General features: G+C 38.9%; 1 protein-coding gene across 3 annotated transcripts in view; it reads right to left on the reverse strand.

Annotated features, from left to right (window-relative positions):
- Nucleotides 1-16,456, reverse strand: part of LOC138194470 (RNA-binding motif, single-stranded-interacting protein 3-like) — a 119,109-nt gene that overhangs the window by 46,976 nt on the left and 55,677 nt on the right. Inside the window, exon 5 of one of the 3 annotated variants that reach the window (XM_069143232.1) lies at nt 15,072-15,080. The exons of the other annotated variants lie outside the window; for them this stretch is intronic. Within the exon in view, the coding sequence (XP_068999333.1) occupies nt 15,072-15,080 (9 nt within the window). The remainder of the gene's footprint in view (nt 1-15,071; nt 15,081-16,456) is intronic. 3 annotated transcript variants of the gene reach the window in all.

Consider the following 16,456-nt stretch of genomic DNA (forward strand, 5'->3'; position numbering starts at 1 on the left):
TATTAAAATATAATAAATAAAGGTTAAACATAGCTATAACAAGGGTGTTTGAATGGGACTCCTTCCATGTGAGCGAGTTTTGAGAATTGTTTTTTGGCAGGTCTGAGTTGATCAGGAGTTGAAGTTCGATTGACCAGGCATGAGCATCAAAGGGTGTGCTATAGCCTATAGCTAACATATCTGGAACATGATCATCATTTGGACCCTGAAATGCCTTAAATTTCAACCGGAATGTAAAACTGATTTTAACACTTATTCACAGTAAAAAGAGCCGATAAAGAAGCCTTTGAAATAGTATAATTTGTACAAGTACAAGCAAGATGAGGCAAAAGCATGGGCTACTTTTGTGAAATGTTGCTATTATTGTTCACAGGGAGGGTAAATAATTAAATTTACAAAGTAAAGTATGACACTGAACATTGTGAGCCGTCTTCTCGAGGATAAAGCCCCATATTGTGCATTATATTAACAGACTGACCAGGTTTTAGAAAGGTATTTGTTGTTTCATCAGCATAGAAAATGGATCATTTGTCTCTTATTAGGATCATTGGTAGCACAGATATAGAAATTAAAAGGGACCAAAAACTGATCTTTGGGAACACAACACAAACCCTCAAAGAGAAGTAGCACAAAATTAGTTTTGAGCCTTGGAGAGTTATGCTACATTATCTTAAAAAGAGTTCATGTTAACATCAACAAAATTATTAGGCAATTGTAGCATGAATGATTTGAATTATTAATCATAGAGTTTATCATTATTAAAACGTGACCTTGAGTCATCCCATGCTGCTATAGACCGAAGCTGCTGGGGGATCTCCCATGATGCACTGAGCTCCTCTCCTCAACTCTCTTTCACTCTCTATGCATTTATATAGCATCATTGCATCTCATTAACTTTATGACTTTTTACTCCTGTAGTTTTGTGCTTTTGGGCTTTGTAGTGGCATGATTCTGATTGGCTGCTATTGACCCCACCAACTCACCCAATATTTATTGTTTGTTTTCTCTCTTTCCTGTTCTTTTCTTTCTCTGCTCTTTCTTCACCCCAACTGCCTACCTCTGAGCCTGGTTCTGTCAGAGGTTTTCTTCCTGTTAGAAGGGAGTTTTTCCTTCTAGCTGTCGCACATATGGGAATTGTTGAATGTTTGGGTTCCTCTCTATAATGTTGTAAGGAATTGAATTGAATTGCATTTCTGAGACAGTTCAGTTATTTGGTTACATCTACCTCCTCTCTGATAATCTACATAACATGAACCATGTGGTTCTGATTTGAGTCATACAGTATCAATTATATTTTTGATTACATTTTATGTCTACAGATTTTTTATAAAGTCACAATTTTGCACAGCAGTGGTGTTTCTGCTTTATTGGACTGGGTCCTGTCTGCCTGTCAAGAGCAAAGACTTGGAGCTTGCAATCCTGGGTGTGTGGTTTGCATCCTTCACAGTGACCCTACACTGCCTACTCTTAACACCACAGATTAAAAGCAAGATGGGTTCATCTCCTAAATTGACTCACTCTTCCACCCCACTTGCTCTCTCCTTCTTCTACTGAATTGCTCCTTGATTTTCTGTCTTTCTGTAAGTAGCAGAGCACTTCATAGGACAAATGTAATAAACCAGAAGGCATGCTGGATTGCTGGATTATCAGTGAGGGAGCACTGTCTTGGATAAGAAAAGCAAAAATTAATAAAGAAAGTTTTTAGACAAAATTATTGAATGCAGTTTTTCTTCAGCTTCTTTTTTTTCCCTTTCTAATGGTATGTGGCTTGTCCTCAGACAAATCATTGGGAAATGAAGTTAAGAGCTACAGCCAGAGAGAAAACAAATTAAAAGGAAACTGCAAAATTAAAAAAGTTCTTGAAAAGTACAAGGGAGGAGAAGGTTTGTGCTCCTGGCACTGCAGTTATTAAACCATGAAGCACTGGCTCAGACACAAGAATCACATCAACTTAGAGGGAAGAATGAGGATTTCAATTCCAAAGTTGTTGTTTTTTCCATTGTGTGACATACAAGCCTGCCAAGATGGGTATCTATATGGATAACTGCTGTTTGAAAAAATTGTACAGAAAAATTACATTCAAACAAAAGTTGAATTTCTGATTTAAATTGCGTGCAGGATCTTTGATTTCAGAAGTCCCATTGTGCATCTACAGCCTCTTACTTTGAATATTTATGGTTTTTCAAAAGCAAATTAAAGTTGTATAAACATGTAAATGAAGGGCTTTGAGGTTAAGGCTACAACCCTATTTTTACCTTAATTGCACTGTGGTAAAAGTAAAAAAATGAGGCTGTCATATGATCCAAGGGCATATAACACTTGAAGCACTTGGAGAAAAAAAATTACACAGGCTGGTAGACCTGCTGTATAACAGAGTTAAGCTGTCCATGTCTACCCACACCTTCTGCTGGCTTCGCCTATAAAGTCCTGGAGGAGAAGAATACTGGTTTACACTTCAATAAAATACCTTTTTCATCAACTCTGCTGTTTCGATTGCATCTGTCTCGCTGCAGTCCGACCATCAAGGTCAAGTAGCTATGTTTGTTAGAATGTGTAAATGGATTTGTGCGCTACAAGGAAGCAAGTTTGACCCGAGTGCAAGCAAAATAAAGGGAAAAAAAAATCATGTATAAATTTCAACCGTGACTTTGAGTATTGCTGATCTTTCACTATCATTATTTCACACTCACACCTACTTTCCTGGACAGATCATTTTTCTCTGGAAGCCTACTGAGCAGTTCTACTGAAGGAGTTGGAGGTTAAATTTGTACAAGGACACTGCTTAGATGATATTATTTTCCCTCTGCACTGTTTCCCAGTGATGGGAAATCAGAAACCTTAAAGACTCAAAGCTGAATCTCAACTCTTATATAATCATCCAAAAATCACTATTGAAGATTTATTTACCTTTAACACAACTGTTCCTGTTGGTGTTTTCATCGTTTTAAACATCTTTTTACAGGGATTTGTTGGCTATAACAAAGCATCGATTTAACAACAGCAGCGACATGTATACTTGGTTGACTTTCACACAGTGCAATATGAGTGACTGAGCAGCCAAGTTGGGGTTCATGGATTCTCTGCCTCCAATAAGAAATCACACAAATGTGTGTACACGTATGCCCGTTGTGTGTTTTGTCCTTTCACCTGACACTATTTCATCCTGATCAATGCCTTTGTCCTACAGACCCAAAGCTTGAAAGCCATGGCCTGTTGCCATGGTTATCTCTACTCAAAACCAGAGGGATTAACCTCCAGTGGGATGGCTTGGGAGAGAGAGAGAGAAGAACATACAGAAAGAGTGAGAAAGAAGGGAGCAAAAGAGGAAAGAAATAGAAATGAGAGGAAAGCAAGTATAATATAATGACAGAACTAGATAAAGTCAGAATGACAGAGACATAGATAGATATATCGAGTTCATTCGCAAAAAAACTCTCTTTTTGGGGATTTTTGTTGTTGTTTTTATGCACCCCAGGGAGAACATTAATCCAAAAATGAATGTGATGTTGGGTTATTTTGATTAAGAAAAAAATAACTAAAAAAAAAAACAAGTACTGTAACATACAAAAATTTACTTTTTTGAAAAGTGTATTTTGTTTTTCAAATTAAAAGTAGTTTTGTCAAAAGTTTTTTTTTTTAGTTTTTTTTTTTTTTTAGAAAAATATAGAACTCAGAACACTGATAGAACTGTGTGTAAAACGTTATTTATAGATACGCAAAATTCTAGAAATAGCTGTGAAGACAGGCCAATAATTGACAAATTGCATATTTATAAGGTCATATTTGAATGCCCTGGCCAGACTTAATACAGTAAAGTAAATAAATATGATGTGAAAATCTTTCAGACTTCCTCCTGGGATTGGCTCAAATCCTACCAGTACCAGCACATGCAACCAAAGGTGCAACTAAACATTTTCAATGTGGTCAAACCAGTGCACCTGAACATTGCAGAAATTTTCCTTTGAACAAATGTTATGAACACATTTCCTGACCTCGCTAAAATTTCATAGTTTTGCAGGATTTCAGATTTATAAATTCAGCGGCGCGATCAGCCCAAAAACCTGCCGTTACCAGGTCTAGGATTGTTATGCGCATTGTGTTCTCATTAATACATTGTGTAGAGCAGTACCACCACCAAAGACAAGAGAAGCACTAGTGGAGGAAGAGACGATATAAAAGCCATAGAAAAAAATAAATGAGAAAGGTAAGCAAGTTGCGATGTCCTATAGTGCACTGTCTTGTATATAACATAATCACCTGACAAAATGCAACCACAGTTCTACAATTTAACTAATAGCCTAACAGAAAAACACTTCTGGGACTTTATTTACCTCTGCTTCGTTGCCAACTTAACTCCCCTTTTAAATTGTGGGTTTGGTTTGGCTCGACTTGATTTGCTTTGGCCGTACAGAATTCACTGGTATACAAAATATTTCAAAACTAAATATTGGGATTCTCTCAATGAGATGTTGTTTTTTCATTGCCTGCCGTTACGCTGTGTTATGAAAAGCAACAAAAGCCACTGCCATTACACTCTCAGAACAAACAGCTCAGCAAACGATCCTCTTTCTCAAGCTTAAGTGTGTGAGTTTGAACCGAGCCTTCTGGTTGAAGATCAGTCTCTGTGCTGCAGACGACATATTCAAAGCACTTGTCGCAAAAATGTAGGGGAATTAATTTAATCTGTTGGCAGAAAATGAAAGCTTTTAAACCATAGCAGTTTTGCATCAGAAGGTGGCTTTTTGAAGATACACCATCTTTGCAGTACGCAGGCTCCATGAAGATGTGCTTGTGGTGTGTGTTGCTGTGGTGCTCAGATGAGAGAGCAGAGATTTTCTCGCCATCCTTAGATGTCGGGACGAGGGCACAGAGGGGCCAGCTGACAGCTTGTTGGATCAAGGTTATTTACTTTTAGAAAGGGAAAACCAGCCTGAGTCAGCAAATACTAAAGGGCAGTCACACATACACCCATTCACACACATGCTCATAGAAAGACATGGAACTGTTTCATCCACCCCCCTCCAGACAGAGATACAGACAGACAGACAGACACACACACACACACACACACACACACACACACACACCACCAAGAGTTTAAATCGTCTCATTATTGGAACACCATAGAGAAAACAGTAGCCTAATTATCATCATATCCTCTACCAAGGACGTCTCATGACAGCACACTCACACTCATCTGTTCAATTTACCTGTACAAACCACATCCTCCCCTCTTACAAAGCCATTAGGCTCTAACAAGGGTCCTTAAACCCTCCCAGTCAAAACTGAGCAGGTTTAGTGTCCTCCCGAGACAGAGCCTCGTTAAAGCTGCGTCATACGAGCCGCCAACACACACTGGCCTGTTTTCTGTGTGTTCTGTTTTGGCTGCCAGCAGTGCAATGACCCCAAATTGTTCTTATATACGATTTGATAACCATGAACCCACCACTAACCAGCCAACCAATTACAAATGCACCTTCACAGTAACATACACAGTTCACACACATAGACACACCAAGAAAACAGACACAGAATTGACATATGATTTATTATAAAAGCATGCATAGAAACATAGACCCAAGCAGCTCTATACTTAACATTCATGGGATTTTCATCCACTTGCTGAACGATGGCTGCTAATGTCCAATTTGCCCTCTCTAGCCAGAATGTATATGTTCTGGAAAAGGGACTGCAGTCACCTGGATTTTCAAAGGTCTCGCCGTAATTTTCACTTTTATCTGAAACCTGAAGGTAAGCCTGCAAAAGCACGCATTATGTGGAGTTATTTCTTTCCTTACTGTAATGACCAGTTTTACTTCAAAATGATCAAGAGCATTTTATGTCCTTTACTTTTAGAGGGGCTGTTGCTACAAACCATTAATTCAACTTGACACCCAACAGAATTGATTATATGCTATTTAAAATAAATCATTCCACCGTATCATCAAGAAGTGGCGTAGATTTCAAGCAACTGACAATTTGTCCAAGACTGGCTGCTCCAGCAAATTTAACCCAAGAGCAGTGTGTGTGTGTGATGCAAAAAGAAGTCTTAAAAGACCCCAAATTACATGACATTATCTGCAGGTATCTCTTGAAGCTGTTGGTGTCAAATTGCACATATTGTTTGGTAGGGACAGCAGTGGGGTCACAAAATAAAGTAAGACCTGCGAGTGGAAACATGTAGCTGCTGCAGTGATTGAGGGGAGTTCATCTAAAAGGACAGCACCTGAAAAAAGTGGTGAGATTCATAGGTCGATGCAAAAAAAGAATAGCATCCCAAAAACAGTGTGTCTGCTACTGACTGCTACTACACTCTGTTCTGCAATTCTTTTATACTATTTGATATTTGCTTGGATTTCTACATCTGATTAGGATGATTTATTCAGTTAGCCATGTTAAGGTGGTGAAAATGACATTCAGGTTTGATTGCGGAAAGGCAAGCTACACTCTTGAATCCTGCCGCCTGCCACATCCCGGCATCATTTCAGCAGCTGCAGGGCTCCATAACTGACCGCGAGAGTGAGTCCAGCCCTTTCCTCTGCGCGCCTGGGGTGGTAACGTGATGGTGAGACATCACTGACGAAATATTGAGTGGAATTTAATTTTACATTTGGGTTGACTTGTATCTTTTACATTTGAAAGGTGCTTATGGAATAGTTACGGTCACTAGCATAAATTACACTTCTGGTTTAAATGTTTATGATAAAGTGGATCAATGTAAAATGTGATATGAAGTGAAATTAAATGTGTGAGAGGCATTACAGTAAGTATAACAATGACTTTCGCATTTCATTTCTACAATCTGGCTTTAATTCACCACCTCACTATCTGTGTTGCCAATTTCCCCCCATCTCCAAAATGTCCGTATGCATGGCTCAGAGTTTCTGTACAGATGTGCGCATTCTTCCGTCAAATAGATTTTTTTGTAAATCCCGACTTATGTGTGGCGAGTGGTGTACACATTATTCAGGCCCACACAAAGGTTGTAAATGAGACTCCAGGCCTTTTGTGATAATGTGCTCTGGACACACAAAACTGAGTTGTTCTGCCACAGTAACAGTAGACATGATTTGTATAAAACAAGGACAACTTTTCAGGAGAGAACTGTGAAGCACGGTGGTGGAAATGTTATGATATGGGATTGCTTCGCTGCCTCAGTAACTTGGCACATTGCAGTCATTGACTCAACTATGAATTCTGCATCATATCAAAGAGTGCTTGAAGATAATATGAGGTCACCCGTCTGAAAGTTGAAGTTGAACCAGAAGTGGACCTTTTGACAGGAAAATTATTCTAAGCATATGAACAAATCCACCAAGGAATAGTTCAGTAGGAAGAAATGGAGGATTTTGGAGTCAGTCAAAGCCTGGATTTGAATCCCATTGATATGTTGCAGAGGGATTTAAACGTGCAGTAAATGTAGGAAAACTTTCAAATATCTTGCAACTGTATGAACTTCCGAGTGAAAAAAAAATGTTCACTAAGCTGATGTCCCAGACTGGTGGACAATTAGGCAAACACCTAAAATAAGTTATTGCTGCTTAAGGGAAGCTTCGAAAGCCGAAGGCGCAATTAATTTTCCACAGAAGAATATTACATCTATTTATATTTCAGTTTAATAAATTAATGAATTAAAAAGAACATTTTCCTTTATTACTAAAATATACCCCGTAACTGTAGGCATTGCACAACAGTTTGATCAAGAAATGATCAAAATGTAGTCACTTTTTTTCTGATTTATATTATTTTTATCAGTTAAAAAAAAAAAAAAAAAAAAAAAAATTCTGTTTTTAAATCAACAAAAAGAAGTGGCCCACAAGAACTCAGTAAGGAGACTTTTTAGGAGGAAGAGGCAGAATATAGATGTGTGACTAAAATAAATAAAAAAGACAAGTGAGGAGGTCGAGTCGACAGACTGAAAGGCACAGCAAGAGAAAAAGCTTCATTGGTTTTCAGTGGGCATGTGCAGACTCAGACATACTAAAAGGTTACAGCATTTGATTTGTGATATTCGACTCTAAAGGCTCTCTCTCTCTGTCTGAAAGAGCAGTTTGGTTACTGCTGTCCACAAAGTTTGATCGATGGCTGAATTATGCCATCGGATTGTGAATCTAGCCGACTCTGCTGTCTGCCCAATGATAAACAACAAACATGCCTGGCCACCAATAACAATGAGAGATGTGAGGACTGAGTGGCCAATCAGAAAATAGATGTAATAGTGTCCCCATAAAACAGGGACATTTCAGTCAGCCTCCCACACTACCATTAATATACCTCACTCATATGTATTCCTCAGAGTGTGTAGAATAAGATTTTAAATGCAGCACCACCCTATTCTTCCTCCAGCCCTCCTTTCCTTCTAGCCTTTTATTTCCTTCCTGTACTTCCTTCCTTCTCCCTGATCACTGTGCAGTCCTCCCTCTCAGAGTTCAGACTGCCCACTCCATATTCACTCCATCTCTCTCGATCCTCCCTTGCTACAGTTTGGGCTTCCCACTCCCTCCCTCTATCAATCTCTCTGTGCACCCTCCCTCGCTCCGGCAGCAGCCCACTCAAAGGCTAATTCCACAGAGGCACAGAATGTGAAGATAGGCATTTTATAGTGTTTTCCAGTTATCTCTGTCCTTATAGAGCTGTTCTCAGCCTAGCTCCATCAAACCAAGCACCACCCCCACTCTCCAGCTGCCTACTCTATTCCTCCTCTGTTCAAGGCAATATTTCCCTCATCCCTCTTTGTTTTCCGTCCTCTCTGGGGTAATGCTGGGGTGATACTGAATCTGAACGGCTTAATAACTAAATGAAATGCATTCACCAGTTGAAAGACACTTTACTGTGACAAAATGCTATAACACAATACCTTATTTTCTCCTAATTTATATAATTTTAAATGTTATTGTAGTAGCTGATTTGTATTGTTTAAGTATGAAGCTCTGAAAAAGTAATACTTTCATTCACTATCAAACAGATGCTGTATCTATTCTCCAACCTGTTTTTCTTCTGAGAACTACTTTGACAAAATGAGGGTGTCTGGGAGCTATTCACGTTTAGTAACATCTGTTCACAAAGCTGAGCTCCACCCAAACCAGCTGAATGAGATTTTGTTTTTGATGTGAACAATAACAAATCCATACACACACAAAAAAACACACATTTTGTATCAAAACAGCTTAAATTCAACAGCATGTGCATTTTATTTTCTGTATGGTTTTAATTTGAAAAGTTGCAGCATTTGGCCAGCCAGTGGTATAACTTTGACTTCTCACTCACTCATTGACAGACACTTGCTTTATAGCTCTGGGCCTGCTGTTGTGGTCCAGCCAAAAATACTGGCCCGGTGCAAAGCAGACACAGGTGGAGGAGAGCGAGGGGAGATTGTCCACTCGTTACTTGATCGTTGATAGTGTCGTTCTCTCAGACAGGTTAAAATATAAATAATAAAAAAATGCTGAAATGGATCGCCAAATATACTTGGGAGGCCCACATGTGTGGATAACACTGCATGTTGTTCAAACTGTCAATGAGCTACTCAGAAATGGGTAACGAGCTACTGGTAGCTGGCGAGCGACTTGTTGAAGACCCCTGATCTAGAACCTATCCTTTACTTACTTTGGGTATCTTTATGCACATGTTTGGTCAAACTAATGTTAAATCAATTTTCACATACTATGTTATTTTGCTATTAGCTGACAGAATTTTTAGGGAGACAACTTTTTTTTTTTTAACATGACCAGTACTTAGATATGTGTTTAATTACATTTAATAAATCTTTACTTTGAGCAAATACCTAAAATAACAAAATGAACTGTTGTACTGTGTGTACTTATATCTTATTCATTCATGACCTCTTTATTACATTATGGTCAATATGCCAGTTCACTGGTGTAGTACTGACTGAATCTGTAAAGACCTGATGGAGATCCATCTTGTATTTTTTGTATTTCATAAAAAAAAAATCCCTCACAGTAAGAAGTTTTCAACACCTTTCCCACTGAAAAAAAAAAAAAAAAAAAAAAAAAAAAGAAGCTTGAAAGCTTGAAATACAGCTTTAAAGCTCTCGGGATGTTTTCTCCCAGAGCACAGCCATCACCACTTAACCACCACCTAGTTTTCTCTTTGCTCTATTTCTACTGTCATCTTTGATGCAACTGCAGAATTCATAGTGTGTTAATTGCCGTTGCCCACAGAGATTACTGCACATCATAGCCAGATAGGAATATAAAGCTAAAACTCAGTTACTTAAATTAACAACTAGGGACCTTTGAATAAAACTAGAATGGCAGTCAGACCTCCGCCAAAGCCAATAGTCCATTCTTCTATAATATGCAAATCTGCAACTGCAACCACTATATATGTCTGGATATGTTTCCAAAACTGTTATAATGATAAAAAAAATATATACTATTGCCAAGCAAAAGTCTCACATCCAAGCTGCTGCATCGGTTCTGGTTCTCCCCTCCGAAACATCTGTCCCGAGTGCTCCACAATGATTGCTAGCAGTTTTAAATTTGAGTAAGTATAGGTGTATCCCAAGGGATTATTAGTACCAATGAATGTGCGTTGTGATACAGAATCACTTTTTTTTTTTTTAGAATGGGTGATGTTTTGTTGCTACTGAATTTTACATTTAGTGATACTTTATCTGGCAATGTCATTGAAAATGAAAAATATTTTGTGGATTTAATGGTGTCTACCTTTGCCCACGCTTCATCCCTCTACCAAGTTTCATGAAAATCATTTTTTTCTGTAATCCTGCTAACAAACAAACAAGAAAACACCCGCACATAAACCATAACCCTGGTGGAGCAGTCACATGTTTTCAGTAGGTTTTAGGTAAGCCTTTTCTAAGAAACATGCTCTGGTGCACATCATGCAATGCATTTTAATGGAACACGCCAAAAATGTTGTCAGTATAGGAAAAAAATTCCATATTTAAAAGTATTCACAATGTCCTCTGTGACCTTATTGGAGTCTGTTAGTGTGACTGTTCTTAGTTTGTTCATCAGCCTTTTCTTTCCTGTCTCGTCTGCCATCTCAGAAGAGGCAGGAGACCAGATTCACGTACTGAAATTATTCTTTTTAATGAACTTGTGGCATTAAGTATTTATGAGTCGGGACCCTTTGGATGGATGGCTTTTGGCTGCATGTCACTTAAGTTACATTATGCCGCTCTGGGCTGTACACACAACAAGTTTTGTCCAAACTACAAACTGATATCCTGCAGCAGTAGAGAAGCACTGCAGACAGGAGGCAGAATCATTTGCCAGGAGCAGAAACTGAATCACTAATGTTTTATTTTTTTTTCTCTAAACAGTATATACCATTTTGCATTATACAACTGGAATATTGATGTTATGAAAGAGAAATATTGGAACTTTTGGTGCTTAATTGGGCCACTTATTGAGATTTTAATGGCAGTTGCAGCCTTGTATCACTTATTGTTGTTCATATGCAATCCCTGTTAAAGGTATATGACACAAGGAAGTAAAGCAGTAAAATAGAGAAACTGTCAGGCGTCACAAGAAATGATCAGGACTACTGTAATAATGAGAAATATTTTTTTCATTAGCAATGCGACAGAGGCACATTAATCACCCAAACACCTATATTCATTTTCATTATCGTCTCCATCTCCTTACGTCTCACGCTCTCTCTTCTTCCCATCCGTCCATCTTTTTCTTTTCTCACTTATCCACTTAACCCTCGTGTTGTCCTCGGGTCAAAATGACCCGCAGCTGTGTTCAACCAAGTTCTATTTTATTTCTATATTTTTATATTTTTTGGGATCATTGGTCATCATTCTTTAAAGAAACCCTCACAGCCTCCTTGTCACCAATGATCCCAACAAAATATGAAAATAAAATAGAACTTGGTTGAACACAGCTGCGGGTCATTTTGACCCGAGGACAACACAAGGGTTAACTCCTCCATCTCTCTCCCTCCCATCGCCCTCCAAACACACACTATCATAAAAAAAGACACATGGACATCACATGCACACAGAGCACAGGGCTGGTAATGCAGGGTTAATATGATTGGAGAGCAGCTGATGGTTGTGCACATTCAGGCCAGATTACATTTAATTCGATTGGGTTTCACTCACTGGGATCCCTAACGCTCCTCTCAACCACTCTGTCCTTCTTCTCCTCATTGTCCTCCTCCTGCTTTTGTTGGACCTGAGGTGGTCAGGCCTCACAAAGAGACACGGTGCTCACAAAGAGGGGTACAGTGTGTGCGGACACATACATTCAGCTTTTATTTTAAACTTTGAAAGCACATGCGTCCTTCGTCACTCCGTTGTCCTCCACTTTTAAACCAAATATGATTCATTATCTGTATTTTGCAAGGTCACCCCTGCCTTGAACCAGACACAAACATGCAGCAGATGTGAAAGACAAGAACATTAGAGGTACTCAAATGTCTAATATAAGATTTTAAAATAGATTAAAATGTGTTTTTATGTCTGCATGCTGATCTACTGTAAAACAATAATGCTGAAAATTGTTATCATGTTGCATTAAATTAACCAGAAAGGTAATATATTATATTGTGGCAGCCTCATTTTACATCTCTTTCTCTCTCTTGACATCTCTCTTTGGCGATCTCTTTCTAAAGACAGAACGTATTTCCTCAACACCCTTACAGAAAAAAAAAAACACAAGTTTCCCATGTTTTCCACACGGGCAAAATATTTCGCATGTGCACAAATGTGTGCGTACGGTCAGATGAGTTTTTGCACATAAAATATGTCTTTTTTTTTTTTTGTCAGGGCAATTCAGACGCAAAATACTTCTGAATTCTACTACAAACGATATAGTAACATAGTAAGTCATTTTTTTTAAAGAAATTCTTTCAAAGTCCAACTGAAATGAAATCTGTAGCACTAAATATATATATTCACTGTGTTCCCTCCATTGCTTCATTAATGAGTACACTGTGAACCCATGAAAGACAGATGCTGGCTGCATGCTCTTTGTAAAATGAGAGATGAGCACAATGAGTGTTCAGGGGGCTTGAAAATGCCACAAGTGACATAACAACAAAAATAATGCCTCATGGGAATCATTGCTTATAATCATATGCTTTTTTTCCCCAGCTTCCTTAAGCTAGGGAAACTCTCTTTTTCTTTCTGAGTGTAAGCTAGTCAGACTAGCTTGTTAGCTTCAACTTTCTGCGTGGAATTCAAATGTGACGGCACAGGGGTTCAAATCTCCCAAATCTGAAATGTTGACAGCTTGAATTGGTAGCAACTGACAGGCAGCGATGTGTGGTTTTGTTTAACGTGAGAAGAACATCTTGTCTCAACATTTGCACGTTATGCAGTATGACATTCAGAGGCGCTCCACAAGAGCTGATGGCAAGTGTTCTGGCAACACCAAAAATGGGTTTATTCTCTTTTGAAAAATCTAAAAAGTTATCACCATCACATGCAGTGTTATTACAATTTATATCTCCTTACACAAAAAGAGAGAATCCTAATTCAGGTTAGCTTTTACAGTTTTTTCAAGTTTGTCAATGTTAGTGTGGGGCTTAGCGATGCATCCTATCTGCCATTGTTGTGTACTATTCTAATCTAATGTACATAGTTTATTTGGTTAATGGACGTCTGAGATTAGTAATTTCAGATTTCACAAGCAGTCACTACACTACAGCACTATTACTCCTTCTTTTTTAAAAATGAGGCTTTTCTGTCACAGAGTTTGCTTTAGAGATCAGAGAGCTCTGAAATCCCCCATCAGATGCTGGCGCGTGAAAAGATGAAGGTGTATTATATCTGGCTGAGAAAGGCAGATCGAGGAAAAACAGCAACAGCAACAAAAATAATACATACAAAAACAAAAAGGAAAGACATGCATTTGAAAAATCAGGTGAAAGAAGAAGAAAAAGTGGTGAAAAAAGAAGGTGACATGGTTTCCAGAGAGGAGTAGATGAGAGACTGATAGATAAGCAGAAAGCAGGGTGAGAAAGAGAGAAATGCTCATGTCTTCCTGTGTATGTGTTTTTGTCTGCGCACATCTTTATTTTATGTCTCAGTCGGCACCGGTGATACACACACACACACACACACACACACACACACACACACACACACACACACACACACACACACATGCACATATACATATACACACAGGCAAGAAAGCTTGAGCAAACTGTTTACAAAGTGAGGATATAAAGTGCAGGGAACATCCGGTTTCTGGCTTTTATCACACATGCATACATCTGAAGAAAGGGAGGAAGGATGAAAGAAGGAAGGAAGGAAGGAAGGAAGAAATAAATAAAGAAAGAAAGAAAGAAAGAGCTGATAAATGACAGTCATGCATTGTAGTTGACTTTATGAGTGTGTGTTTTCATCACACACAGCTTTCTTCTCTCAACCTGCACAGACCCCACCACCACCACCACCACCACCACCTCCCCCACTCCACCCCCTCCTCTCTCTACCCTTCACTCTCTGTCCTCACTCAACCCTGTAACTAATGACTCTGGAGGAGGCATTGCAGCACCTGCTGCAGACAAACACACACATACACAGCTAAACCCATACACAGAGAGAGAAGGTGAGGGGAAAAAAGAGGAGATTGCAGGTGGGGGTCAGATAAACTAGGCCAAAAAAAAGAGGGAAGAGGGGAAAGTAAAAAAGAAAAGAGAGATAGAGGGGTGGAGGGAAAGACAGGAGGTGCCAAGGACAAAGTGGAGGGCAGAAGAAGAACGGGAGGAGGTGTGAAGTGTCACTGCCAGTGGTACCATCACTCTAATTAGCATAGTGACCTTGGTCCTGTGTTATTGTGTACACACACACACACACACACACACACACACACACACACACACACACACACACACACACACACACACACAGACACACACACACAGACACACACACACAGGGCTCACAAGCATAGTAGAGTCAGTGCTTTTGGGTTTGCAAGATAAAGTAATGACCTGATATGAATTTGAATGCACAATATTTTTACATCCCTGAATATCTTTTATCCATGTTTGTTTTTAACAAGACTCCACATACATTTCACATACATTTCACATGCACGCACACGCACACACATACAAACCGTTTTGTTCTTCGGCCAGTGCAGCAGATAAGCAGAGAAAATAGAGAGAGAACAGAAAATCTAAAAAGAAACTCAGAGAAGGACACACACAGCCTCATAATTCATCACACACACGTGGAACATGCATTACAAAGACGATGCACAGGAGACATCAGGCGAACTGTATCATTGTTGTAAAAGAAGGGGTTCAAGTGTGAGGATGGCTAAAAGGGTTAAATATGGATTCAACAGAAATACATGCTGAAAACAAGAGAAAGTGAGACTGAGACAGAGAAACTAACTGTGAGCGAGAAAGAGAGAAGGGGAGTACAGCTGTAGCAGTAATAATCTCTCCGGTCAACAGTAATTACCAAGAAGACTGAGGAAGTGAGTACAGGACACACATATTCACAGTTTGTTCTCTCATCTTGGTTTGCTATGTTCTCCTCTTGTTTGTTTATCTCACAACCAAAACACGCACCTGCCACAAAGAAGACGTCAGCACGAGCTACAGGGTTTAATGGATAAAGGTTGCTCACAGTAAACACAGTTAAATACACACCAGTAGTCTAATCTGGCTTCAACTGTGCTCTAATTAATTCATGGGTAATGTCAGGAAGTTGCTCTAATCGTGTTTAACTTTGAGGTTGGCAGACCAGTTTCCAGACTGCTTACACTACAAGATATACAGCCGCTTTTCTTTTTGGTATTTTAAGGTATTCTAAACTTCTTACCCTGAATTTATCCTCCCAGGCAGCACAAACACCCCCTACATCCTGATCTGCGATGCAGCACGGTGCTTCCTGTGTTTGGTTTTGCTGATGACCATTAAATCCTTTCTGTCCTGTGTTTCTGTTCATTTTAACCCTATCTTACATTTCTGATTTATTTTCTTTGCGCACCAAATGCTTCTTCCCTGACCAATTTTTCGGACATCTTTTATTTTTCGGTCTGATTAAGTCATTATGGTTTGGGTTTTAAACAAACATGTAGATGATACTATGGCTGCGAGATTCAAGATGGAAGTGGTCACATTAAGAGGTGATACTTTTAATCTCCTGTGGGTCTAAATGTTTTTGTGGAAACAGTTTTAATTTAAGGTCATACATATTTATGTGTATTATTTTATGTATTTTAAATTTAATGTCAACACTTACTCTACAGAATTGTTTTTCTCACCTGTTGTAACTTTACTCAAATCCATCTTTTAAATCCCCTTGCATGAAAATATTTCTATTACTTGTCTCTCAATTTGAGATAATACATCCTCTTTTCGGAAAAAGCTAGACAAATCCCAGATCCCAACTCTTATCTGTGGATCAATGATGATATTTGCTTTTTTTTATGTATAAATTCAAATATCTACCGAGCTCTGGGTCCATTCCACTCACAGGTTGAAGATGTGA

The sequence above is a fragment of the Embiotoca jacksoni genome, unplaced genomic scaffold (assembly GCF_022577435.1).
Source record: "Embiotoca jacksoni isolate LCO1_2020_lvr unplaced genomic scaffold, fEmbJac1.0.p SCAF_11, whole genome shotgun sequence".
Taxonomy (NCBI): Eukaryota; Metazoa; Chordata; class Actinopteri; family Embiotocidae; genus Embiotoca; species Embiotoca jacksoni.